Source organism: Desmodus rotundus, chromosome 11 (assembly GCF_022682495.2).
Source record: "Desmodus rotundus isolate HL8 chromosome 11, HLdesRot8A.1, whole genome shotgun sequence".
NCBI classification, from domain to species: Eukaryota; Metazoa; Chordata; class Mammalia; order Chiroptera; family Phyllostomidae; genus Desmodus; species Desmodus rotundus.
In genome coordinates this window covers 36,843,815-36,871,149 of record NC_071397.1, presented here as the reverse complement: position 1 = coordinate 36,871,149, position 27,335 = coordinate 36,843,815, and the positions used below count along the sequence as shown (strand labels likewise).

At 40.9% G+C, this 27,335-nt stretch overlaps 1 protein-coding gene across 1 annotated transcript in view; it reads right to left on the bottom strand.

Annotated features, from left to right (window-relative positions):
• SH3BGRL2 (SH3 domain binding glutamate rich protein like 2) overlaps positions 1-17,981 on the bottom strand; it is a 62,645-nt gene extending 44,664 nt beyond the window's left edge. Inside the window, exon 1 of the mRNA XM_053913563.1 lies at positions 17,697-17,981. Within this exon, the coding sequence (XP_053769538.1) occupies positions 17,697-17,981 (285 nt within the window). The remainder of the gene's footprint in view (positions 1-17,696) is intronic.
• Between the last annotated feature and the right edge of the window lie 9,354 nt (positions 17,982-27,335).

Sequence of the window (27,335 nt, the reverse complement as noted above, 5' to 3'; positions counted from 1 at the left end):
CTGTAAGCAACCCAATATCCAAATACTTCACATTTAGGAGATGGGAAACCAAGACATCTTGTCCCATAATACCATTCCAAGTGAAAATATAATGCCTTTGGCTCTATTTATGATTTCAAGCAATTTATTTCAAGATATAATAAGCAAGGAAGTAGTTAATATTAAAAAATTAAGCATTCCAGGAAACACATCATTACCCAGAGCTACAAAAACAGAAGGGTGGAAAAAACCCACACACACTTCAGATACTGAAATGATCAGATATGGAATTTAAAACAGGTTTGTTTAACATGTTCAAAGAAAGAAAAGAGGGGCAATTAAAAAGTAGGTGGCAGGTGGCACTTCAGCAAACTGAAGCTCTTCAAAGCTTCTAGAGAAGATGTGAGCCTAGGTCCATGGCCATAGGCCACACAGTCAACCTCCAGACTATCACAGCAATGCTGTCCCTGGGTCTAAAGGGAAAACCCAATTTTGAGTAGTTACACACAGATCACCAACACCACTATACCAACAGTGCCAAAGGCACAGAAAATGCAAATGAACCAAAAATGCACCCTCCCTTATTTCTTTAAGGGACAGCTATAAGAATTGCCAAATAATCACAAAAGTTACTTTGTGCCCAAGACATTAAAATGTTTATAAATCCAAAGAGGGATGGATACACACAATCTGAACAAGTTCTAAAGTGTACAAATTAAAGTTTCAACTGGGCAATTATCAGTTCAAAATAATGGTCCAAGGGCAAGCAATGAGAAAAGGTTTCTAACTGGGGCTAAGCAGATGACTGAAAGACTAAAATCACAGAAATAAACTAAATGACATTAACATACCCTTCTAAAAGTCACTTCCATCTCTAAAATATCCACTGGATTCCTTCTAGGTGCATTCTACTCTTATTACAGGCTTTCAAAGCATTCATTCATTCATCTTAAAATTACTTATTGAGTACCAAGCCTAAGAAGATCTCAGGAACCTGTCTGACCTCATGGTCCATCTGGGCCATACCTAGCCCATCTTATCACCCCTGCACCATGCATCCTAAATCCAGTCTGGTCACAGCCTCCATGCTTCTCAAAGTATCAGTGGTAATGGACCAGTTTGCTATAGTTCTTGTTGTTTTAAGGTTCCAATCTGTCACAAACTTATACTTTCAGAAAATGAACATTCAGATAAATGATATGCCAAAGACAGACAAAATAGAGGCCTGAAATTTTCATTTATAATAAAAAACATAAACTTACGTGTAAACTTGCCATAAAAATTTTTACTTTCAATTACAGTACTTCTATCAGTAACAAAGTGTGACCCACAGGTCACACTTTGAACAGCTCTGCTCCAGGACTGGCTGATGTAGAAACTGACTTGGTCTTTACGTAATGGTTCCCTTCCAGTAAAACCATTCCAATATTGTTTGTATTTCCTAAGTTCTATTTATTCTTCACACGTAGCCCCAAGCCCACACTGTGCTCAATCAAGTCGACCCAGTGGTTTTCAACTGGGATTCTGCTCTGCCTCTAGGGGACATCTGTCAATGGCTGGAGACATTTTTGGTTGTCACAACTAGGGGACACTGCTAGCATCTAGTGGGCAAGGGCTGGGGATGCTGCCATCCCCCAAACAAAGAATGATCCAGCCCAAAATGCAGTAGTGCCATTGTTGAGAAACCCTGACTTACACCAACCACTGCCCTCCCCGATCACCTCCTTCACCCAACTCCCGTTACACCCATGGTCACCACCATCCCAGCCTTCAACAATATACAGCCTTGCACTGTTCAACAACAGTTGATTGTATCTGTGTCTCTTCCCCCAACTTAACTAGACACTCCTCTGGAGGACGCAGACATGTGTGCATCACACCTGCATCCCACAAGGGACTCAGTAGGGTAGCTTCAGAGGAGCTACTCATCAGGTACCTGTCGGCTGATTTGTTTCCTTTCTCACCTGCTTGATAAAATAGAAATGGCAATAACTAACATCAACACTTGTGTTAAACTACTCTTGGTTGGTATTTAAAAAAAAAGAACTTGTATTACTTAGCAATGTGAAGCTATAATAAAACATTAGCAAAAATATGGAATGAAAGATGTGGGTAGTTTGATTTTATAGTTTTTATACTCCCTGTTAAGATTACATGTTGACTTCCTTAAGGAAAAAAGTCAGCCAAGTACAAAATATGATCTGAATGCCACTATAAAAATTATATACAACTGTTCATACACATGCTTCCTGCTAATTAGAGGACACTTAGCAGAAAAGCTGCTCTGGCAAAACTTGCTTTAATAATCAAAATCCTCTACAGTAAAGAGGAAATCCTGCTGAGCATAGTATTTTCCACAGACTTCAGCCAAAAGCCGTGCCTTTATCCACAGCTGGAAATGCTGCTGTGTATCACAGGGGGTCTGGAAGATGTTGTTCCCTTTTCTACATTAGCCCATCCTCAAATGTGTGACAGTGATCCTGTAAGATGATCTAGAAATTACTTCTACTTACATTTGAAAAATAATTGGAGGGACGACAGATCATTTTCACAATGACATTTTGCAAGGGATCATATAATTAGTTCCTATTTCCATAGTAGGCACAAAGTGAGACCTCTAAGGGAAAGTGTGGAGACTCTTACCTGTGTTCAGTGGACCCGCCCCCTCTGTTGGGTTAGCTGTGTCAGCAGCTTTTTCTGCCCTCCGTGGGCTGCGTACTGAGTGATGCCACTATGCCTTGTCTGCTGAAACCCAACCATCTCACTTCAGCCGGACTCACTTCAGCTAAGTGTTTTGATCCTATACAACCACCACTTTCATAGCTTTTGCAAATCTCCACAGGCTCTCGCCCTTCCCACAAATGACCCTAATTCCTGCATTCCAGATAAGATAAAGTGTGTCTTGAAGAGTACCTCCAAATTCTGGTGTCTGTCTGCACCTAAATTTCTCTGTCTTTAGCCACAGACATATGCATTCTCTATGCATTCCATCTTAACTCACAAGAGTAAATAGAGAAATTAACAAAAGAGAATTAAAGAGAGAGAGAGGGCCAGCACAGAGGGCCAGCACAAAGAAAAATCAAAGACCCTTAAAGGTCAAGGAGCTGTTGTTCACTCAACAGGTTTTCACAAGACCTTGCGAAGACCTTTGATGTGCTAGACACTGCCCTGGGCACTAGGGGAACACAGGTGACAAAATAAGGCCTTTAAATTGATGCAGTGCACAGTCTGAGGAGGGGGAAGGGTGAATGGAGCTTGCCAACAAGTAACTCCCATAAGAAATGGGCAGTAACACAGAGGGCCTACAGGGCCTGGGCAGCCGAGAGGTGGGACTGTAGGGAAGGTACACGGGAGGGACACAAAGCTAGAGCGATGTACAAGAACAGAACAAAGGCATAGCATCAGACACAGAAAAAGAATATAAAATAAATAAATGGTGAGGAGGAAAAAGAGTCTACAGCTCTATTGGAAAGTAGAAAGAAAGGAAAATGGAAGGCAAAGAGGAGTTGCTATATGCCAATAAATACTATATGCCAAGTTTTCTAATAGGAAACTTGGAGGAATGAAAAGACGAATGGAATAGTCCCTAGCCTCAAAGAACTTAGAACTTGTAGTTCAAACAACCTGGGTACGAAATGATGATAACCAAGGGTGCACTGTACTGAGGCCACAAGAGAGAAGTTCACAGGCTGTGTCACGGAGAGCCAGAGGAAGAGGAGTCCTCCCAGTGTGGAGGGTAGAGGAGGAAGGGGGGGTGTGGGGTGCACTTCATTGCGAAATGTTATTGGCCCTGGCCTCTAATGAAAGAGGGGACTCTGACTAGTCCCAATGCAGGGTGAGCACTGTCAAGGCAAACAAAATGGCATGGGAAAAGACACAGAAGGCAGGGAGAAAAAAAGCCTGGTGTATTTACATAGTAGCCCAAAGAATACTGAGAGAAAAGTGCTACAAAGCAGGTCAGAATCAGACCACAGAGATGCCCAAGATATCAGGCTAAAATGTTTGGTCTTCCAGCTATCAGCTCTCAAGGGCCAATGAGGTTTCTCTAAGCTTTCTGAAACTAACACACAGATTTAATCTTTTAAAAGGATGAGGCTTCCCTCTTCCCCACCTTTAATGGAAAAGGAATTCAAAAAGTGAATTATTAATCATCTCATTCCTGTTAATTATCTCTTGAACCAAGCTCGCTATTAAAATGTCACCGAGGAGCTAACTATAGAGCATCCATTTGTCTCGCTCTCACACTACAGGAAATGCCAACGGAAAAGGAGTCATCTAGTCTGACACAAAGGGCAGCACGGATATACAAACCAAATCCACGTCTGATGAGAAAGAATAGGGAGAATGACATCTGTTCCAGTTCACAAACTAATACAAAATATTTTGGAAACAAAAAGTCTTTTAACCAACTTTGTATGTGCCCAGTGGAGCCTTTTATTTAAGGGAAATCTTCTAAAATCTTAAAACAGCCACCTTCCTAACTTGGGAGATGCTTTTTTCTTTCTAGCTTTGAATATGACTTTCTTTGCCCTCATCCAAATAAATACACCTGCCCTTGAGACGTACCGCCAGGTTGGGTAATTCTAGCACTATATTCCACATGACTGTGTTGCCCTCTGTTTTCTGTGTTAAATTTTTCCCTGGTCAGGTTATAAGTTATTTGTTGGGGGGCGGGGAGGTAGAGTAATGCCACATATTCATTCTGCACCCTGAACATGAAGCTGGGCAATGGGAGGTTCTCATAAACATGTAAGAACTGATGAACTCAATCAATTTCCAAAATAGATATCCCCTAACTACTCAATCCTGTGCTACTCACATTGGTTTATGTATGGAATGGAAGAGAAAAAAACCCTCAGAGCTAGGAGAAGTCTTTAAAAAGAAAACCTAAACCAGCTGTTGAAAACACCAACGTTATTTATCACTCATTAGGGAAATGCAAATCAAAACCGCACTGAGCCATCACCACACCCCCATTAAAATGGTTATAATCTAATAAAAAAGACAATAACAAGTATTGGTGAGGATGTAGAGAAGCTGGAACCCTCATAATTACTAGTGAAAATGTAAAATAAAATAGCTGCTTTGGAAAACAATTTGGCAGTTCTTAAACAGTGTTAAATACAGGGTTACCAACATGACCCACTAAGTCTACTCCTAGGTATATATCCAAGAGAACTAAAAACATATGGCCACACAAAAACTTACATACAAATGTTCAAAGAGTATTTATAATAGCCCCAAATGGAAAAAAAAAAGCCCAAACATCCATCAACTGATGAATAAATGTGGTATATTCCATACCACAATGGAATACTATTCAGACATGCAAGGAAATGAAGTGCTGACACATTCCACAACATGCATGGACTCTGACCATATTACGCTAAGTGAAAGAAGCCAGACCAAAAGGGCACATATTGTATGACTCCATTTACATGAAATGTCTAGAATATGCAAATCCACAGAGAGAGAAAGCAGATTAGTAGTTGCCAGGGGCTGGAGGGATGAAGGAATGGAGAGTGACTGCTAATGGACTAGGGGTTTCTTTCCGGGTGATGAAAGGTTTTGGAAATAGATTGTAGTGATGGATGTCCAACAGTGACTATGCTAAAAGTCACTGATACAACTGAAAAGGGTGAATTTCATGGTATGTGACATATCTCAATCAGAAAACAAGAACAATACCATGAGAAACCTGAAGCCCAGAGAAGCTAACTTTCTTGTCCAAAGACACAAAGCTAATTATAAGGCATCAACAGAACCAGACTCTAAGTCTCCCAACCCGCAATGCAGAGTTCTAGGTCCACAATACACTGTTCTAGAAGTATCGGGACAAGCAGTGTAAACTTGACATAGTCATTTAATAGCTCACACCTCATCAGAAGAGGAAGATGAGTTAAATGATCTCTTCAGTTCCTGCCAGTTTTAAGGCAAACTGAGTCTTCTCATATTGTGTGCATTTCCTCTCTGCTCCTACAGATTAGAGCAGGGGCTCTCCATCAGCGGTGATTTTGCTCCCCCACAAACATTTGAGAATGTCTGGAGAAGTTTTTGGCTGTCACAACTGGGATGCAGGGAAACCGCCAGCATCCAGCAGGTACAGTCCAGGCATGCTGCTCTAGGACTACAATGCATGGGACACCCTTCCACAACAAAGAATTATCTGACCCAAAGTGTCAACAGTGATAAACTGTGCTTTAGGGTATGATCAACTTCACCTTTAAGCTTTTCAAGGAAGTTCTGTCCTAGAGTAAGACTTCAAACAGCAGTTCTGAGTCACAGAGTGGCTGGGAGGCTAGCAGCAAGCACACATAGGAAATAGAGACACTTTTTATTTATCCCCCATAATAATTAACTTCCACAGAACTGAATATTCAAATATCCACAGCAGTAAGGCAGTTAACATAAAGGAATGTCACCAATAAACACCTAATAACCATTTAGGACTATTATTTCCTTCCTTCCACAGAAAAAGTTTCACTGGCTCGCATTCTTGAGACATATATAACCCTCTCAATATAACCTTGTGGCTTCCCACTTCTGATAAACATAGATACCAAGAAATACTTTCAATTATAAGAAAAAAGCATACAACAAGCTCTGAAACAAAGAGCTCAGACCTGGGAAAATGGTAGGAATGGTGGGGGGCTGTGGAGACCCCAAAGATACATGCCTGGATAAAGAGGTCACCATTAATTAGCTCCAGTGGATCCACTCATGCCATGATGGAGTGAGGAACTGGGGTCACGAAATCTTTGGATGATTGAGTAGAAAATGTGGTAGACGTGTGTGTGTGTGTGTGTGTGTGTGTGTGTGTGAGAGAGAGAGAGAGAGAGAGAGAGAGAGAGAGAGAGAGAGAGAGAAAGAGACAGAGACAGAGAGAGACTCCCAGTATTTAAAATCTTGGCTCAAAAAAAAAAAATTAAATCACCACGTTAAGTCAAAAACAAAGGAGTTCCAGCCAGGAACCTTCACTAACCCTAATAAACAATGTCGGTTTCAGATCTTCCCATAAATGCATTTCATAAAACTCAGGACCCGCTGTCTGATAAGAAAAAAAATTTTGTTTAATTAAATCTTAATTATTTAAAGTTGAGAATTCACAAAATAATTCTCTTGAGAATTATTGCTGGCTTAAATTTAAACAAAACTCATATTATCAATGGCTAGCATTTCACTAAGTTCCAATAACTAAAATGGGGATGCTGGGATCCAGAGAAGTTAAAAGACTTGCTAAGCCACCCTGCTGGTTAGGGTACTAGAGTCATAATTTGTACCCAGGTCTTTGTGTTCCTAAAATCTACACCCTTTCCCCATACCTTGCCTGTATCACACAAATTTCTTCTATTTACCACATTTAAGAGGCTGTCTCTGTAAATTACATGTAAAGTATCTGATCTTTGTGAAGTGTATGAACACCAGCTTTGCATACCCTCTCCTGTGGGCCTTCCTCCCTTACAGCTTTTATCTGTCTCTGCAGAAGCAAAGCCATTGCTTTCACATGCCCTGAGGACACTGTGTCTACAATAACTTGCTCAAGAGCTGAGAGGGGACCCCTGGAACTGTTCTTTAGGAGTCCTGCCCCTCCCCCTTTCTTTAGCTTGACCTCACACACTGTCATCCTAGCCAGCTTTCCGGGTCGCAAGATCCAGATTCTCCCTGGTCTCTGATTGTGGGCTCTTCTAGTGGGCAATGTGCGCTAATGAAAAAAGTATTGGACACAAGCTCCGAAGATGGGGGTTCAAATCTGGATTCACTGAGCTAAATGATCCTAATGTTACTTAAACACATTGTACCTCAATATTCTCATCTGGAAGACAGGTATAATAAACCACAGTTTATAGGGTCACTGTAAGGTTTAAATAACCTGCAGGAAAAATCCTATCACATTGCTGGGCACAAGCAAACACTCATTGTTCACCTGAACCTGACCTTTCAGTGCCTGAAGGCTCAGCATGGTGGACAGGCATGTATCTTCCTCCCTCTCCTGTCTCCACCACAGCTTCCCACAAAGCCCCTGTTACCTCGTTTACGACCCATCCACCTGCCATGGGCCAGGTGTGAAAGCGCCCCACATTCACAAGCACTAAGACTCAGCATTCAGTTTCACAGTCAGGACGGTCACTGTCTGCTGGGAGGCACCACTCATCTTCATTAAAGACAGAGATCCTTGGAAAGAATGTGTATTTTGCTTCTTTGGGAGGGATGGGGAGAAAAGGCATACAACTGTAATTGAATAACAATAAAAATTAAAAAAAAAGAATTCTAATGGTTTAAAAGATGTTAGTGCAGAACAACTGCAAATTTCAAAGAATTTTTATATTAAAAAGGTTTTTTTCCACAGGGAAAAAAAAAAGACAGAGATCCTGGCCCTTCTCTACCACCCACACCCCCAAATTTGGGGTGAGACGTTTGCAGAGGATATTATCCATCAGTTCAGCCTGGTGTCTCATATTTCTGTCATAGACTCGAAACAGTCTACGTTCAGGTACGCAAATCTGAGAGACGGAGTCCAACTGCACAGAGTCTAAGACAGAGCTGGCATATTCGTAGCATAAGTCCTGGCCCTCCCTCCCCTGGTGCCAGAGAAGACACCAGTAGTCAATCACTGCTTGTTTCCCAGACAAGGCTCCACAACCCAGCTCTCCAGGCAGCCACCATCAGTCAGAGCTGCCATTTGGGATGAAATCTACTTGCCAAGTATAGGAATCTTTAAACCAAGCCAGAACTCTACAATCACGCACTATGTACAGCAAAGAATAGTGCCCATACGCATAACAGTCAGCACTTTGTAGGCGGTGAATAAATACGGTTTAGTGACTCATGTACAACATGCTATACAGCCATAAAATGTTCAAAAATTACAAAACTCTAATTAAGTAGTTTGTACGGGGAATGACCTCAAATTGTAATGTTCTTATTAATTCAAATTTCAACTGAAAACACTTTATACTTAATTTAATAAAAACTGTCCACAAATTATACCAGCACACACCCTCAGCTAATAAGTACTATATACTGCACATATTTTGATGATTAATGATCTTACATGATCCAAGTTTATAATTTTTATTTTTTATTACTGCTATTACTACTATTGCTGCTGCTGCTGATATAATAGAAATAATAGATAACATATACTGAGTACTTACTGTGTACCTGGCCTCTGCTAAATAACTTATGGGGAATACTTCACTCATTCAATGCTCCTGATGATCCTGTACAGAAGGTAGTAGTAGCATTTATAAATGAAGAAGCTGAGGCTGCTTGCCTAAGGTCACATCCCTCACCAATGGCAGAGCTAGGATTTGGACTCAGTCCCTGCCTTACCCAAGAGGGAACCCTGTCCTCCAATGATAGGTAATTCATAGATGGGACAGAAGGAGACCCTGGGTTTCACATAACCCAACTCCAGAATTAAATATATCAGCAGATATTCAACCCAAACACCTACTTTGTCCAGGACATTGTCATAAAAGGACAGTGCAACCCAAAACTCCTGTCAACTGAGGATCCGGGCTGAACGAAATGGCCAATTCCCACTCACAGGAACTGTCCTGATGAAACAGACCCGGACAGAAAACCAGAAAACTTCAATCCACACGGGAGTGTCATGAATGAAGAAGACTACACTCCCACTCCTTATGCAACCCACAGAAGGAAAACAAAGAGCTCAAAAGCTATGTTGTTGTTGTTGTGACTTTGGGTTTTTAGTTTTGCTTTGTTTTGATTTTAATATTGGATTGGTATGCAGCAAGAGCTGCTTACTTTAACTCTACATGCATTTACCAAGTATCTCAACTGACCTGTCAAGCAAGTCACCTAACTGGTTCTCTCTTACATTCAGCACTCCACTCCCAAAGCCAGTAGATCAAAGATGACAAAAAGTCATTTCCTGATCTGGGCCATTACCAGTATGAAATGGAAAATGCATCTTATAATACTTAGAACCCTGTGCCCTCGGTCACAGCCAACATTCCATTTCCGGCTTCTGGAGCTCTGAAGCAATATTGGCAGAGAGACCATAAAGGTTCCACCACAAGACAGGCACACCCTAATGTACACAGGCCCTGCTTTTCCACTTTCAGGGGTCAGTCCCAGGAAACCCCTTTGGGGGGTCTGCCAGATACTGAGCCAGACCAAAAGACTCAGGTCCTTTCAGGAATAAATAAGCTGCCAATGGCAACAGAGCTTCAGAACCATCGTTTCTCAGCCTTTTGGCTAAGATCAAGTGCAGAGGGAACCAGATCCAGGGGACCAACTATATTGCTCTAGAATTTCCCAGGGGCTACACCAGTGTAAAGTACGCGGGTTTGTAGGTATCGGGGGCTTCAGTCTGCCAGCATCTAGTTCAGCTTTCAATCTGACAGCAAAGCTGTCAAGAGTCCAAAAGGGAAATATTCAATTAAGTGCTTTTCCTAGATTGATTTCTTTTTCAGAGTTTAGGAAAAAACAATCAAACATAAAAGAAATAACAACACTAACCTTAAATTACCATAGCCTAGCTCCTGAGTAACCAGCCAGTGCTGGCGGATAAACCCAGATAAGCCTATTAAAAGACAACAGAAGGGAAACCACAAAGCCTTAAATGGGATGGCGCACTTGCATGGGACGGGTATAGGCTGCCAATCTCTAACTCTTCTTCCCAATCCCACTTCTCTCACCACCGCAACCAACCCCCAAAACTAGGCAATGGTACATACTGATCGCTACTGGTCTAAAAACCCACTCAACAGAAAGGTTCAATGATGTGTTTCTGAGCCACATTCATAAAGAGGGCCCTAAAATGATAATTATACATAATCAGTGGAAAATTTCCATCAAATGTTAATAAGCATTTGCCAGTTCATAGAAAAATATTCACTAAATTTCTAATTTGGAAAGCTATAGTCCCTTTTTTACATAATGGATAAATAGTATAACAGAAATTAATTAGAAAAAAAACAAATACAGGAATGTGATCTCATTCAGAACAAGTTAAGTTTCTATGAACTCTATACAATAACACAGATTAGAGAGATTCCTGCTGAAAAATTGCTTAAACCGAAAAGGGTCTCGTTCTGAGTTTAGAATTTGGAGAATAATTTTTTTAAAAAAAATGACATTTAGCACCTTAAATAATTTCTTGATCCCATTTTTTAAGTGTGCATTTCAAAATAAAGTATTTTAAACTTTTATATATAATGATCATTATGTCATGCCAACTTATATTTTTAAAAGAGAAACATTCACTAAGAATCAAGACTTTTTCTACCCCATCACCCAATTCTAAGTTTACTGGGGGGGGGGAACCCACAATTCATTTCTACAAGCCAAGGAACTTTTTATAAATTAAACATTAAAAAAATCTAAAGAAGAAATATTTTTTGGAATTAGTATCTTACACTGCTTCCTACTGAACTATTGAGGTTTTTTGGGTTTTTTTCCCCACCATAGCTGCTTTCCTTTTCTATTTTTGATCAAAAAATTGAAAAAATGAAATACAGACTCAATTAGTCTTACATTCCTGCAATGTGGAAAACATTTTATATTTTATATTATAAATGTTTGTCAAAATTTTATTTCCTCAAATAGATGTTTATTGAAAGTGTCCTAAACCAAATGGGTAAAAAGCCCCTAATTTCATAAAGGAGTCCATGACCTTGATTATATTTATATTCACAAGTTTAAAATATTATTATAGAATAAAAATACCAAGTTTGGGGAACATTAAAATGAAGTAGAGGCATTCACTCGGGATAGTGATAAGTCTCCCCTCCCAGCAACAGACCTGGGACATGGACTCTCATTCCACGTAATCACATGCAGTGCTGCCATTAAGATTCCAACATTTGCTCAAAATCTTTTCAATTAAAGGGAGAAATTCTATGAATTAGTCTTTCTATTTCAACCCTCATATTACTTGCTGTTACAGGTACAACTGTGTTCCCAAAAGATGTTGAAGTCCTAATTCCTGGTGATTATGAATGTGGTTTTATTTGGAAAGAGGGTCTTGGCAGATGATCAAGTTAAGATGAGGTCATCAGGGTGGGCTCTAATTCAGTATGACTGTGTCCTAATAGAAAGGGGAAATGTGGACACAGACAGACATGCACACAAGAACAGCATATGACCATGAAGGCAGGTGTCACGGTGATGAACCTATGTGCCAAGGAACCCCAAAGACTGCCAGCAAACCATCACAAGACAGGAGAGAGGCATGGAACAAGAGCCTCTCTAACAGCCCTCGGGAGGAAGCAACTCTGCTGACACCTTGATCTTAACCTCAAGCTTCCGGAACTGTGAGACAAGTTTCTGTTGTTGAAGCCCCCCAGTTTTTGGTACTTTGTTAATGGCAACCCTTAGGAAACTAATACACACACCTTCCCAGGCTGACTGTCTCTTACAATCACATCCTCTTCCTTGCATCCCAACATATTTCTGCTTCTGTTCATTTCGTGTATGCTCCCGCCTCTTCCTGACCCTCCCTTCACACTCTCCCCTTTGACACTGTTCCTCCTCAGGGGTCCCACTGGCATTTTGCATGGGGCAGTTCTCATGGGGGACTGCCCAGCATACTCACTGCAGGATGTCGAGTAGCCCTGGTACTCTCATTCACCCAGGGGGCCACAGTGCTCACAGTGGAGAACTTCTGCTCTATTATATTATATTATATTATATTATAGAGGCTTTGGAGCCACTTGCCCACCAGAGTGTGACTCAGGGTCCCACCACCTACTGTATAATCTCATTAGGTCAGTTAACTTAGGTCTCTTCAACTATAAAATGGGAATAACTATCAAACCCTGGTCATATGACTCTGAAGATTAAATGAGTTAAAGATGCTAAAGAGCCCAGGTTTACCCTTACTAACTCCTTCTTGCATTAGAATTACTTAGGAAATAATGCCCACTCTGTTCTACATAATCACATCCTGACTTTGACTGCCTTGGAACTCCTTCTGGTAGCTTCCTCACACAGTGAAGCTTCACTAAGTACATTCTGTGGAGATGCAATTGCTTAACTGATCACTGAATGTTTAAAATAGTTATAAGTTATGCAGAGCAGCTGGGTATGCCTTCTACAGTGGCAAACAGCAAGACAACTTGGAGTATAGTTTCTATGTGTCTTCCCACCATTCCCACCCTACTTGGAAACATACCATATTTTGCTGCATATTATGCATACTTTTTTGCCTAAATTTTTGAGGGAAAAATAAACTTTCACATTATACATGGGTATACTGATTACACGCAACAGGTATAATAATCCCATGTATAATGTGCACATAACTGTGAATGTGCATTATACCTCGCAAGATACGGTCGGTACTTGCTACCCTGGGTAGAGCTCCACGTCTTCCAACGTTGCTTCCCATTTCTCTGTAACTTTTGTTCCCAGGGAAGGTTCCACTCCAACATCCAGGAATATACTGCTGTCTAGCTCATTTCACCTTGTCCATGGAAACATCCCCCAAGGCATCAAGTCCTCATTCTCCTTGATTAAATGTTTACATTCCAAGTCTGAGGTGTAGAGAGTCAGCAATGATCTGTGCCACCAGGACAGAGATTAAATCTGTTCTCCTGACCATCACATACACCACACCTAGCACTGATCAACACCTAACACAGATCCTGGTACTTAGTAGGCTTTCAATGATTGATGAATGCAAGACTCAACCCATGCATGAATGAATGCATTGCCGAATGAACACATGAATGAATACATTCAAAAGTCAGGAGACCTGGCTTCCATTTAACCCTCAGCTCTGCAATGACTGACATAAATGACCTCAGGGAAAGCCACTGAATCTCTATCCCCAAATTTCCTTCTTGTGAAATTAGGTGGTTGGACTTCACTAAAAATCTCTTTATTTTCCTCCTGCTCTAAAAATTGAGCCCATGAACTTTAATGAAGAGTAAAAGACTTTATTTGTTTTTTGAAAAATTTTTGTCAACGCCGGAGAGGGGGTGGGTGCATTTTTCTGAAATCACATACCAGTGGTCCGTCCCTGGTCCCTGTCAGAGAGCACCTCGTCCCCCAGGGGGAAAGGGTTCTAGAGATCATGCAAGCTGCAGATACTGAAGACATCTCCGAGACACTGAGTACGAAGGAGTTCTTGTGTTATCGTGTGCTTCTTTCAAGGACTCAGCGTCTATACTGTCCTCAGAAAGGGTCTATGGGGACCTCTGCAGCCTGCTGTCTCCCACCCAAAGGTGCTCCCTTTCCAGCCTTTACAAGGTGGGCTTATGCACTGACTCCCAGGCTCCAAATCTAACTCAATCCCTCTCTCTGCCATCTGCCTAAGGCTCCCACATGCATATTTCATGATTTCTGGCACATTTCCTCCTTATCTGACATCCTGCAATGCATCCCTCTGCTGCCTATATTATTTCTATCTCTGGTAAGAATGTTCCTGAAAGAGGCATATGTCCTTGAGTTGGACTTTATTACAGGTGGTTTTACCTTTCCTATCTTATCTCCCCACCTGGTCCCCATATGAATTCCTTGAGGACACAGACCACACCCTCTATTTTCTTCCAGTTCCCCACCAGACCAAGGACAGAGCTAGCCAAGCAGCAAATCCTTTGAAAATAGTTATTGAGTGAATTAAATAATGAACAAGTGAAATAACTGACTGACTTCAATGTTTTTAAACTAAAAATTCATATTAATATATTTCCTGCATAAAGTTACAAGACCTCCCCCTTTAGGTATACAACCAGCATAAGCCAAGTATACTATTGCCCTAAGACTGAAATAAAATGTCCTTCACTACAATATGAATGATGGCAGCATTATCAGGTGTGTAAGAAATCTGATTTTTCAGATATCCATTATCATAATAATAAGGAATCACTTTTATTTCCTACTGAAAGCAGATTTTACCTGGAGCCACAGAGGATAAAAGGGCAATTGCCCTTTGGTGTTAATTATTTCAACTACCACTGTTATACGTTGAAACAGAGAGTCTGGGGAAATCAAAACAAGATATGAGAATTTTCTCTAAATAGAATGTCTGAATCTATTGCTGATTGGGGCAGAGCATCTTTTTAGAAATTCCTGGGACTTACCTAGCTAAGTCTAATTCTAGTCACATTCTTCCCTTGAGGTTTAATAAACTTCAGCTAAAATCAAACTGACTTGGTAATCAAATTATTTGTTCTCCCATGCACTTGCTGGTCACGGCTGGTCACCGAGTAGAATAAAAGAGTGCCAAGGTAAACACCACTCTGCTGGAGGGAAAACTTCACAACTATACCATCAAAGCTTAATGTACCTTAACGCTAGAAGCCCCATTAGCCTCCCCAGCCCAACAGCTGACTTAAACAACTTCATTATCTCTCAGAAACCATCATTCTTGCACATGAGCATAAAGTTATCATTGCCAAAAGTATCAATATTATATAATTACAGAGAACCTGTATGGATATAGGAAATACTAAAATTGGAGAAACTCTATGACTGGGGATTAACTGAGAGTTGAAAAGACTGAGTCCACTAAGTAGATAGTTAGTGTTTATGGGCTGTACATATGTGATAACAGTATGTCTTCCAGCTCAAATCAAACCATGTCAGAACACAGGATGGTGAGGGGACCTGAGACACCACAGTAAAACACCAAAGGAAAAATAATTTCATTTTAAGGCTTATGTGTATATTGCTAAATTAAAAGAAGCTGTTATGAGGGTTTATCCACATTACCCAACTGATGAAGTCAAAGCATTTTAAAGCTAGAGTACAATTCTGAGTTATTAATCACACAATCCTTCATTCTATAGAAGACAGACTCAAGCAGAGATGGAGCACCTTATCCAAGCTTATACCACTAGTTAAAGAGTTCCTTCAAACTTGGGTTTCCCCCCTTGCCCATGTGGTTCAGTTGGCTGGGCACCGTCCCGCAGGCCAAAGGGTCACAGGTTTGATTCCTGGTCAGGGCACACGCCTGGGTTTTGGGTTCAGTTCCCAGTCGGGGTGCGTACAAAAGGCAACCAATAGATGTTTTTCTCCCTCTTTCTCCCTTTCTTCCCCCCACTCCAAAACCAACAAGCATGTCCTCAGGTGAGGATTAAGAAAAAAATTAAATAAAGAAATACTTAGGTCTCTTAAGTCTAGCTTCGTATGCAAAACAGAACATTAAAATTAAAAATTAAAAAGGCACATAGCATGCTGGCAATAAGTACTTGTTAATGGAATTGAGGAAATAGAGATGCAGGGTTCCAAAACTATCTTGATATACTATCTATTGACAGGATAAGCCAAGTAATTACCTCAAGTTTTGACTTTGACTTATCTAATATAGCCTAGGCTTCTTAATACTTTAAAGCATCCCTTGAGCAATCAATAAAATGCCATTGGAACAATTATTGAAGCATGCTAGTTGGTGGTGAAACCAAAAGCTTTGTAGCAAGCACTCTTATGAAGGAGTGCGTTTGTAAAACTCTATCTTCAAAACAGTATGGGCTTTCAAATCCATGAAGGGTAGCTTCAGTGGAGAAGATCTATAAAAGGCAGGTATGACTAAGCAACCACAAACAACTAGAAACACCACAACTACCAGGAGTCTGGGGACCACAGCATGCCTGCATATAAAGATAAGTTGGCAATTCCCATCTATCCCTAATGCAAAAGGGAGTCTTTTTTATACTACAGTGTTGATTTATTTCTAAATAAAAAGTCTCAGTGGCTTATATGGATTTGCAAACAATACTTTATTCCATCCACCATCCCACCTGTTTCACAAACAAATTTTGGAACAATTGGGTTGAGTTGCTGGGCAGTCAACTGGCCAGATCAAGTTTTAAGCAATCAATACTGCACTTTTTGATGCACTTACATATGTATGATATATCTCACCCAGGAGCCTCTTAAATCCATAGTTTAACTCTTAGCTAAGCAAACTAAATCTTAATCATCACGTAGAACATTGCTACATGTCTTACTCATTGGGCTATCAAGTATACTACTGAATTTTCCTTAAAGTCTTAAATCTACCTATTTAACTTCTCTTCTTTTTAAGAATATTAAAGAATATCGACCAAACTAAGTAGCTCACAATAACTAAAGAGACCACCATTTATACTTCGAGATGAAATTGACCACAGCATTACAGGGGGAAAAATCCAAACACACATTTACATAAAGATGTAAAAATATTTACAGTATTCAAGGCAAAAAAATAAAATAAAATTCCAGGTACAACAGGAAAAACCTGGCTTACTTTTCTCTTTGCGCAGGTATAACACTAAAGAAATGCACTTGGTGGGAAAGGGCGGGTAAGCAATTCCCTTTTAAACTTGTTTCATTCAAGAGCTAGGATAGCAAACTAAGCAGGAGAAAAAACTCCCGTACAAAACTCGACCAGGCTTAAAGCCCCAAATCAGGAGTAATTAACACCAATGGAAGTTAAGACCCCGAAGCTCCTGGACCACCCTTTCCCCAAATTTCCTAGCCACACACCGGAGCTGGGGGCTTCCAGCGCTGTACCCCTCTCTGGAGGTGCAGGGAGAGCTTGGGGTGAGCCTGGGGTCCCCCACCCACCTTTGCTCCCGCCCTTTTCATTGTCCAAGTGCGAATGGATCACCTGGCGGGCGCCAGCTCGAACCGCCGGACTGACGTGCCGCGCGCGGAGACGCGCAGGGGCGAGCCCCGCGAGCCTCCCGCAAGACCTGCACCCGGTGCCTCTACCCCGACTAACCCGACCCCTGCCCGCTACGGGTCCCCGCCTCGCTCACCGCCACGAAGCCGGAGGAGGAGGCAATGAACACACGGATGACCATCCTCTCGCCGCGCCGGGACACACCGTCTGCCCCCTTGGGCTCTGGGCTGGCGCGGACGCGGAGGCAAAATTCGGCTGAGAACCGCGGGCGCCACCGGGTAGAGCGCTCCCTAAGGGTAAGATCTACGGGATCTAGATCCCTCCCTCCTGGTCTGCAGATAAAAAAGCTCAGCGGCTCTCTGCCGCCAGCCGGCAGTGGAGGGGGAGGAGGTGAGGGAGGAGGGAAGCAGCGGTGGGGCATGATGGGAGTTGTAGTTTCGACCCCTCCCTGTAGTGGCTGGTGGACTGAGTTTGTTCAGGTTTTATTGCACGTCAATCCCGTCCGCATGCAGGTGGCTGGAAGGGAGCCCCAGGAGGGGGAAAGGGTATGACAAGGGGTGGCGAGGATGCCAGCGAGACGAGAAAAAAGAAAACTAGGCGAAAAGGCTTGGTCCAAAGTCCAAGCTTAGGTTCTATGTTATGGTTTACTGGTTTGGAGCATCCGCACCCAAGGCCATCTACGTAGGACCAGCCCCAGCGCGCTGCGGCCCTCGGGGACGGGGCAGGCCGGGCTCTCAGGAGGCGGCGTTGGCGGTGGGGGCACTGCGCCTGGGCGCGCCTGTTTTCCCAGCGACTATGGAGATTGCAGAAAGGTGATTCTTTTAGATAAATGAGAGATTTTCTTTTTCTGCAGACACTGAAAATTAGAAACTCAGTTGAGAGCACAACCGATATTTTATTTTTCTTAGCAAAACTGTAATTGTAGTAGAAAAAATGAATACCAAGCGAAATTAGAATCCTGCTATCAACACTGGAAATCAGGACCCCACCCGCCCCACCCCCTACCCTTACACAATAGCTTTGCTCTGTGCACCTAATATTTACAGTTGAGCCAAATCTGTGCCTTTTTCAGACCTGCTGCACATTCCAGCGCAGTCTCCCTGGAGGATGCCGTTAAATAAAAAGCTTTTATGTAGTTACTGATAGTTTAGGAATAGTTCTTTAGCAAGTGCTTCTGTTTAACAAAAGCCCAAGCCTCTCGCAGTTTAGTGGAAATGAACCAGTTTTCCCTGCAGCACTGTATTTACTTTCTTCCTTTCAGCAGGGGAGCTTTGAAGAGTTCTGGGAACAATGTTAATTAATAATTCTAGACACAAAGAAATTAGGTGATGAGGTCTCTTGGAAAATTTCTTGCACAAATCCTAAACGGTTTGGACCATTTGCGTTTTAGAGTGATTTTGAATTTTTTAAGTTTATAACCATTCCTATTATTTCTGTAGTATTCCTTTTTAAATTAGTATAATAACAGAAGATCAATCTTAATGGGACTTTATTTCTTCTTAGTATTCAACAATTTTAAATGTTTTGCTGTAATTACTTTCTTCAAATATACTTTAATTTGGCTACCATAAATGTGGAAATGTATGTTTATAAAATTTAAAATCATTTTCTTGAAGGTAGATACTTATTTCCTGCATAAATGCAATTTTATAAAAATCAGCATTTTGTACAGTTTGAAATTATACAGCTTTGAAAACATGGTTAATATCAACAAATAGGAACCCAGAGCCTGTTCTCTGACGAGCACGAGAATGTATGAAAAGATGAATTAAGTCATTTTCTCAGTCAGCAGAGCACCCATTGTCTGCAAAAGAAAAAGGTACAGAAATAGTCACAGCACAAAAAACACTGTACCAGTGGAGAGGCAAAGGGTGACCTTTTAGATGAGTCTTTAAAGGTGAGTAGAATTTCTGCTGGCAGATAGGGGACAATGCAGAGTGAGATTATGCAGTGTTTGAGAATAGCAACGAGTTGGTTTTGCTTCAGAAAGGGAAGTGAGGGGACTTATAGAGGATAAGGCTGAAAAAAAGGTTTGAATGAATATGGCAAGGAACTCTCCTGGGTTTTCCCAATTCCTTGCCCTTTTCTGGAATCTGTTCCTTCTCTTTGATCTAAGAGGTTGTAGTGATGAAGGTGCCCCAAATCCTGTTCAGACATCAAGACCCAGACCCTTGACACAACTGATTGGTCTAGGAGTGGGCACCTGACCCAGGCAAGGCTAGGCAATATTCCTACTCTAAGGATTTGGAATTAAGACTGGGAAAGAGAGAGAGAATTTGAACTTTAACTTGTGACATGGAAGCTCAGAGCTTTCAGAAGCCGTGTTCCAACATGAGAACCAGGGAAGTGATAGAAGCTAGCCAACAGGAAGAGAACAAAGCAGACATGTGGAGGGTGACAGAGATGAGTTTCAATGTCCTGACAATTCTTTAGTCCAGGGGTTCTAAAACCTGTGTGTCAAATCCAGCTGGTTGTCTGTTTTGTAAGTAAAGTTTTATTGAAACACATTCCTTTTCATATTGTCTATGGTAGGATGACAGAAACCACATAGCCTGCAAAGCCTAATACATTTACTGCCAGGACCTTTATGGAGAAAGTTCACCAATCCCTGTTTATGGTTCAACCTGTTTCTATATCCCTGCTCTTGAGGCCTGTGTAATACTATCCCTGTATCTGTATCATACATTCTTCATCTTAAGCCACCTCAAATCTGACAAAGAGAAGGATATGATCAGAGCTATTCTTTAAGAATTACTCGTAATAATTAGCTGATTTTTCCACCCTGGGTGAAAAAGTTTGTCTCTAGAGCTCGTGTGCAGGACAGAGTGTTAGCAGTCAGGGAAATCTCAATGGCCAGTATGGAGTTGAGACGCAGAGTTAGTAAACGAAGTGGAAGAGTGACCACGAGTAGAAAGCAATCTGGGACACGAGCTAGAGGTCCAAGATCAACACCAGGGTGTCACACTACGGAGAGGATTAGATGCCCATCTGACAAGTGAAGGCTGCAGATGAAGCAGACAGCTGAAACTTAGAGACAGACAGCAGAAAGTAGAGTGGGTCATTAAGTTTTAGGGAAGTTGCTCCTGCATTGCTAGAGACTTGATCTCCTTCACAAGACCACATGGCTAGAGTGGGTAACTCTAACTTTTGGCCAACATGGCTAACTTTTTGTTAGCTTTATTGAGATATAATGGATATGTAACATTGTGTTAATTTGAGGTGTGCTGCATGATGATTTGATATACATATATGTTGTGAAATAATCACCATAATAAGGTTAGTTAACAGACAAAGTGTTTTAAAACAGGAGTTCTCAACCTTTAGCAGTTTGGTGAAGTCTCTGGACCCTTTCTCAAAAAAAAGTTTCTAACTACGAAAAATAAAAGGGACAGGGTTACATAGGAAACTACTTATATTCCAAAAGAGTTATCAAAATATTAAACAATTTTTGATATACATACTTCTTTATTAATGCATTAAGTATCACAATTTAGTAGTGGGTCAAATAACCATCATGAAAAGAATAAAATACTACTATTTCTACAGGTAACAAGGTCACAAATGTTTGCTGCTATTACAGTGGTTTGTTGCCTACATTCATAATTGTAGGAATCAGTAAGTTTTGGTTAGAGTTTAGCAAAAATATAACGATGGCATTTTTTCTTATTCAAATCCATAAACTCCCTGAATTTTGTCCGTACGTTCCTTGTGGAATGGGGGAGGAGAGCGTTCAAGAACTCCAGGTGAAAAATGGTGGTGTCTGACTCTGTCCAAATCTGTAACAGACAATGAATTTGCCTAAGAAGAAAGTGCAGAAAGAGACAAGGAGTCATGAAGAACCCCTTGGAAAACTGCTACATTTAAGAATTGGAGGAACAAGGAATTTAAGAGTGGAGGAACGACCAGAAAAGTACGGAACCAAGAGTCAGGAAGTAGAGAATAGCAAGAATGTTACTCAGCCTGGAAGTTAGGAAAGATGATAATGAAAATGGTGGTTTTGAGTTTGTTAGTTAGGCAGCCCGAGGTCACATTGTAGCTTTTTCACTTAATTATGTGGGCCAGTTTTGTCACCTCTCTAAGTCTCAGTTTTCAAGTGTATAAAATAAGTAAAAATAATGACTATCACTCAAGATTGTTATGAGGATTAATTATACTTAGGATGTTCTCTAAGTTATGCCGTACAGTGTCCATCAACCCACAGCCTTTGTGAAGGATACTCCCAGCTCACCGGTTACAGATGTTTGCACCACATCTGTGTACTTCCCCCAGGGTGACCTATTACAGCTGGAAAGTAATTTGTAACATATATAACCACACTTGAAAATACAGGTTTGTCCTCTTTCAGGACTTTATGGAATTTACGGTTGGAAAATCGAAAGGCTAAGGCAATTAGCATTAGGAATATAAAGGAAGATGCTGTGAGGGGCCTGAGGGTGGGTATGAGAAGCTTTGAGCAAGTATGAAACAAGGAGGGATACTCTAATAAGGATTGCATTGAATCTATAGATTGCTTTGGGTAGTATGGCCATTTTGATGATGTTAATTCTTCCAATCCATGAGCATGGTACGTGCTTCCATTTGTTTGTGTCTTCCTTAATTTCTTTCCTCAGTGTTGTGTAGTTTTCTGAGTACAGGTCTTTTACCTCCTTGGTTAGGCTTATTCCTAGGTACTTTATTTTTCTTGTTGCTATATCAAATGGGATTTTTTTTCCCTGATTTCTGTTTCTGCAGTTTCATTGTTGGTATACAGGAATGCCTTTGATTTCTGAGTATTGACTTTGTATCCAGCTGTTTTGCCAAATTCATTTATTAGGTCGAGTAGTTTTTGGGTGGAGTCTATAGGATTTTCCATGTACACTATCATGTCATCTGCAAACAGTGACAGTTTCATTTCCTCCTTTCCAATTTGGATGCCTTTTATTGCTTTTTCTTGTCTGATTGCTGTGGCTAGGACTTCCAGTACTATGTTGAATAGGAGTGGTGAGAGAGGGCATCCTTGTCTTGTTCCTGATCTTAGTGGGAAAGCTCTAAGTAAGCAACCTAAGTGCCCATCAGCAAACAAGTGGATCCAAAAACTATGGTATATTTACACAATGGAATTCTACGCAGCAGAGAGAAAGAAGGAGCTTATACCCTTTGCAACAGCATGGATGGAACTGGAGAGCATTATGTTAAGTGAAATAAGCCAGACGGTGAGGGACAAATACCATATGATTTCACCTTTAACTGGAACATAATAAATAGAAAAAAAAAAAGCAAACAAAATATAACCAGAGACATTGAAGTTAAGAACAATCTAACAATGGACAGGGGGGAGTGGGGAGGGGACAGTGAGGACAGGGGATTACAGGAACTACTATAAAGGACACATAGACAAAATCAAGGGGGAAGGTGGAGGTGGGGGAGGGAGAAGGGTTTGGCTGGGGTGGGGTGGAGGGATGGGGAGAAAAGGCACACAACTGTAATTGAATAACAATAAAAAACAAACAAACAAACAAATAAATAAAAGAAACAAGGAGGGAACTGAAATGAAGAATAAGAAGAGGAAGTCAGTCTGTGACAAGAGGAGAATGGAGCCACTAAGGAGTGAAAGTGGAGACATTAACAAGAAGGCTGGTGGCTGTCTGACTTCCATGGCTCTGTCCATGAATCCAGGTCTGCCACAGTTCCTGCCCTTGGGTTGCTGTTTAAAATCCCCAGTCTTTAATCTGGAGCTAGTTTAAGCGGGTCTCTTTTCCCAGACACCATACACTCCTGACCAGAATATCCACGTAAAGTGCGGATAGTGAATCACAGTCCCGTAGGGGTTGGGCTGGGGACACGAATGAGAGAGGTGAGGAAGGTCCCAGTGCACGTGGATTCTCTGTGAGGACTGTAGCAAACTGGATAGAACATCACAAAAATTCACATATTTGTCTGAAATATTTGGATTTTTCAATGTAGACTTAATGTTTTAAAAACTGAGCCAACGAAGCCAAAACCACCTGCGAGTCCTGGTTCTCCAGGTTTCACCCTCCAGTGTAAATAAAGCACTGAGCTCAGTGTTTGGCACCCAATAAATCCCCAAGAAGTACCAGGGGTTCTTACGATGACAGCTTGTTATCATTGCTGACTTCTGTGAGAGCACTTCCAGTGGGCGGGTGGAGGCAGAAGCCAGGCTGCAGTGGCTTGAGGACTGATAGCCAAGGAGGCTGTAGAGGCTGTAGAGCCTACATCCAGGGATGTAGTCTTTTCTAATTAGAAGTTGAGGAGTAAGACAAAGGGACACGCAGGGACATAAGTTTGAAGGGGAGTCAGGGAACATGAACATTGCTCATTAAGGTTTAACTACAGATTAAGTAAAGAGCTCTTTTAAGCCATCTGGAGCATCAACTGTCCAGATTTTATTTATAAAATAGAATTGAACCTGACTGATAATTCTGTTCTGTCAGAGCTGCCCTGTTCTTAACAGCGCTTAATCCAATACTGTCTGGCTCCCCAAGGACTTAAAGAACTTCAGGCACCACACCATGCCTGTCACAATCCCTGCGCCGCTCCAGGCAGTCACTCCTGTGAAAGCTGAGTGGGCAGATTTGGCTGTTAGTGGGTGACGGACGGATTTGTGGGAGAGGAGGTTGTAAACCAAAGGGCAATGGTAGGTCAGAGTCATTAAGGAAGGGGGCTTCCTAGCCAGACCAGATTACTGTGGCAGCTGTGTGACCTTCCTCAGGCAGTTTACTTAACTGGCCCGTACCTCACCTTCCTCATTATTGTTGCAGAGCTTATTGGAGAAGGTGTATGTAAAGTGATTTTTCACACAGTGCCTGGGACATACTTAGGCCTCAGTAAGGATTAGTCCTACAAAGTAAATCAGGGATGGCCTTCCTCTGCATAAAGCATATAAATCCTATAAATATTTCCATGTCATGTTTGTGATTTTAATTTACTAAATAACAAGGATCTGGTTATATAAACCTCTTAGTACAATGCCATGTTCAGTTAAAGTACTTAACAAAAAATTTTTGATGTTAATGAATTTAGAGGCCATATTTAAGACAAAAAATGAGTGTTAGTGAAATGAAGCAGAAATAAAGTCAAATAGTGTAGTTTGAATTTCTTATGAGAATTCATCCACTGCTTTTATATTGCTTCATCAGGCCCCTTCTGTCTATTCTTAATAAAATAAAACCCCTAATTAACAGGAACTGTATTAACCAATCCCTGAATTGAATGGAACTTTGGGCACTCTTGTTCAAGGCCTGGAGACAAATCATAAAGCAAGGAATTAGGCTTGAAGTCAACATCCAGGACTTAGTGGTGAGTCAGTTCACATTTAACCCAACCAATAGAGTTCCTCTCTGACAGGAGAAGACACTTCTGTTTCCCCAATGCCTATTCCCACTAGAGTCTGACAAAGGGTAAGAGAAGAGAGAACAGCTCAAGCACCATCTTAGAACTGTAACAATGAGGCTTTGAGATGTGCTGGTAACCAGAGGATACACTGAAGACCTTGTGTGCAGTTCAGTTCTTGCAGCTGTATTCATTCACTGTGTGCCAGATGCGGCGCCAGGTGCTGGGGATCCAGCAGTACGTCAAACATAGGCCCTGCCGTCATGGAGACTATAGCTAATTGGGAGATGGAAACTGAACAACAATATGCTAAGTGCTTGAAGGAAAAGACTAGATTTTGTTTTTTTGATTTTTTTGTTAATCTTGCAGGACTTTCCTAATGAACTTTTTTTTTTTTTGGAGATATATACAAACCCCTGCCCCCAACAAAATGACATCATAGGTCAGGATATGATGTCACCATAACAAAATAAGGGTTAAAAGTTGATATTGCTTAATAGAGACAGACTCGTAGGTAGTGAGCAGGTTGACAGCTCTAGCGGGAGGGGTGGGCTGGGGATGGAAGGATTGAGCAAAAAAGAAAAAAGAGAGAAAAAAACTCATGGACTAATACAACAGTTTGGTGATTGGGGGGATTGAGGGAGGTGGAAGAGGGTCTGGGGATAAATGGTAATTGAAAAACACTATGAATAATTAATTAAAGTTGATATTGTTTAAATAGTTCTAGGCAACATAACTTAGAGGAACTTTTAATACTCTACAACATTTTGGTTATTAGGTTACTACTTTAGAAATGATTACCATGTTATAATAAACAAAAATTTACATTTAGATTGTTGTTGAATTCTGAAACATTTTGATTTCTCATGAATACATGCTAATGAGTTTTCTCATTATAATTTCTCATTATGCTAGGCATAAAGGCCATTTAGAGTAATTACAACAGACAGATGACATATAAGAAAATGTTTATACATAGCTACAATTAGAGAATGTGGAAGTTAGGTTAAATAAGCATAAAGTGTTATTGTTGTAACAGTTATTTTTATTGTTGTTTCCTATAATTTTGAAGGGCCTACTGAATGGAAATTATGAACATTTGCTTTTAAGTACTTTTTGATACTTTGAACCATAGTGTTTTAGAAAATAATGATTTTGTAAAGGTCTTTACCTTTACTGTTAAATTCCTCAGCTCTTTTCTAAAAGGATGAGAAAAAATATAGAGCACTTTAACATTGTTACCAGTTCTTGTCCTCGGTTCTTCTTATCCACCTCTATCCAGCCCATTCAGAGGCAACTTAAACTGAAGGTATCTCTCCACAGTACTTTGATCTTCAATGCAATGAGAGCCTCTGGGTTCAAACAGAATCTTTTGAGAGGAGAAGCAGTTTTGCATTAAGTGGAATTCCATTGAACACTGATATCTGGGAGCAACACTTCCTTATACATGCAGCTTACCATACTCAGAAGCCATGAACCGGCCCAGGTATCACAAAATAGAGTACTTAACAGTGGCATTCTAGTCCTTCCACTGTTAATTACTCCCTCGTTGTAAACCAGACATATTTGAAAAATTCATTAAACTCTTCTTGCCCCCAAAACAATGTAGTGAAATGCCCTGTTCTACCTTAGCCATGGTTTACATTTGTCCTGAACATGTCGTTTTTAAAAGCCCAATCCATTCAGTTCAATTTATTTGTTGAACACCTGCATATCACTAACCTATCAAACTTTCCCTCATCAGCAATTTGCATTTATTGAAACTTTTAATAATTATTAAGGGATAACCTCTCAAAGCCAGAAAAATTTTATGTCCTTGAATTCCTCTGAAGCCTGTGACTTTGACAGCTGTTCAACAGAGGAGGTGTTATGCAATTTTAATTCCATACCACAAACATTTATCTAATTTGTGCTGGGCACTTGGCATTCTGCTAGATTCTGGGAATATGAAGATTAACTAACCAGAGAGTGTTTGTTGGGGGTGGGCTGAGACCATTTTAGCCAAACTCAGGTCCCGAGTGGAAGCACAAAACCAGTGAGTGAGTGGCTGTGTGAGAACAATGCAGAGAGACGTGGAATACGAATGAGTCCCTTGAAAGGAGTCTTTGTATTATTTTCTAAAGTTTACTTGCAGTATGTATCATTATTTTTTTCTGTTGAGATATAAAGTAGAATCATATTTTAGTTAAAATCTCACCAGTGTCTGTTTTCCTGTAATTTGCTACATTTTGCATTTGTTCCTTGGTTAAAAGTAACAACCACATACTGGAGTCAAGGTTGAGAGTGAGGGGTGCTGGAGGAGACAATTCTGCAGTACTGAGTGGCAACCTGTCAGCCTAAAACAAGGAGTCTATCCAAAATCCACTTCATATTTAGTTGATGTAAATGCAGCTGCAAGTTTGCTAAGCCTGACAAATTTCTAGCAGTCATAGCGATGTTTGATTAT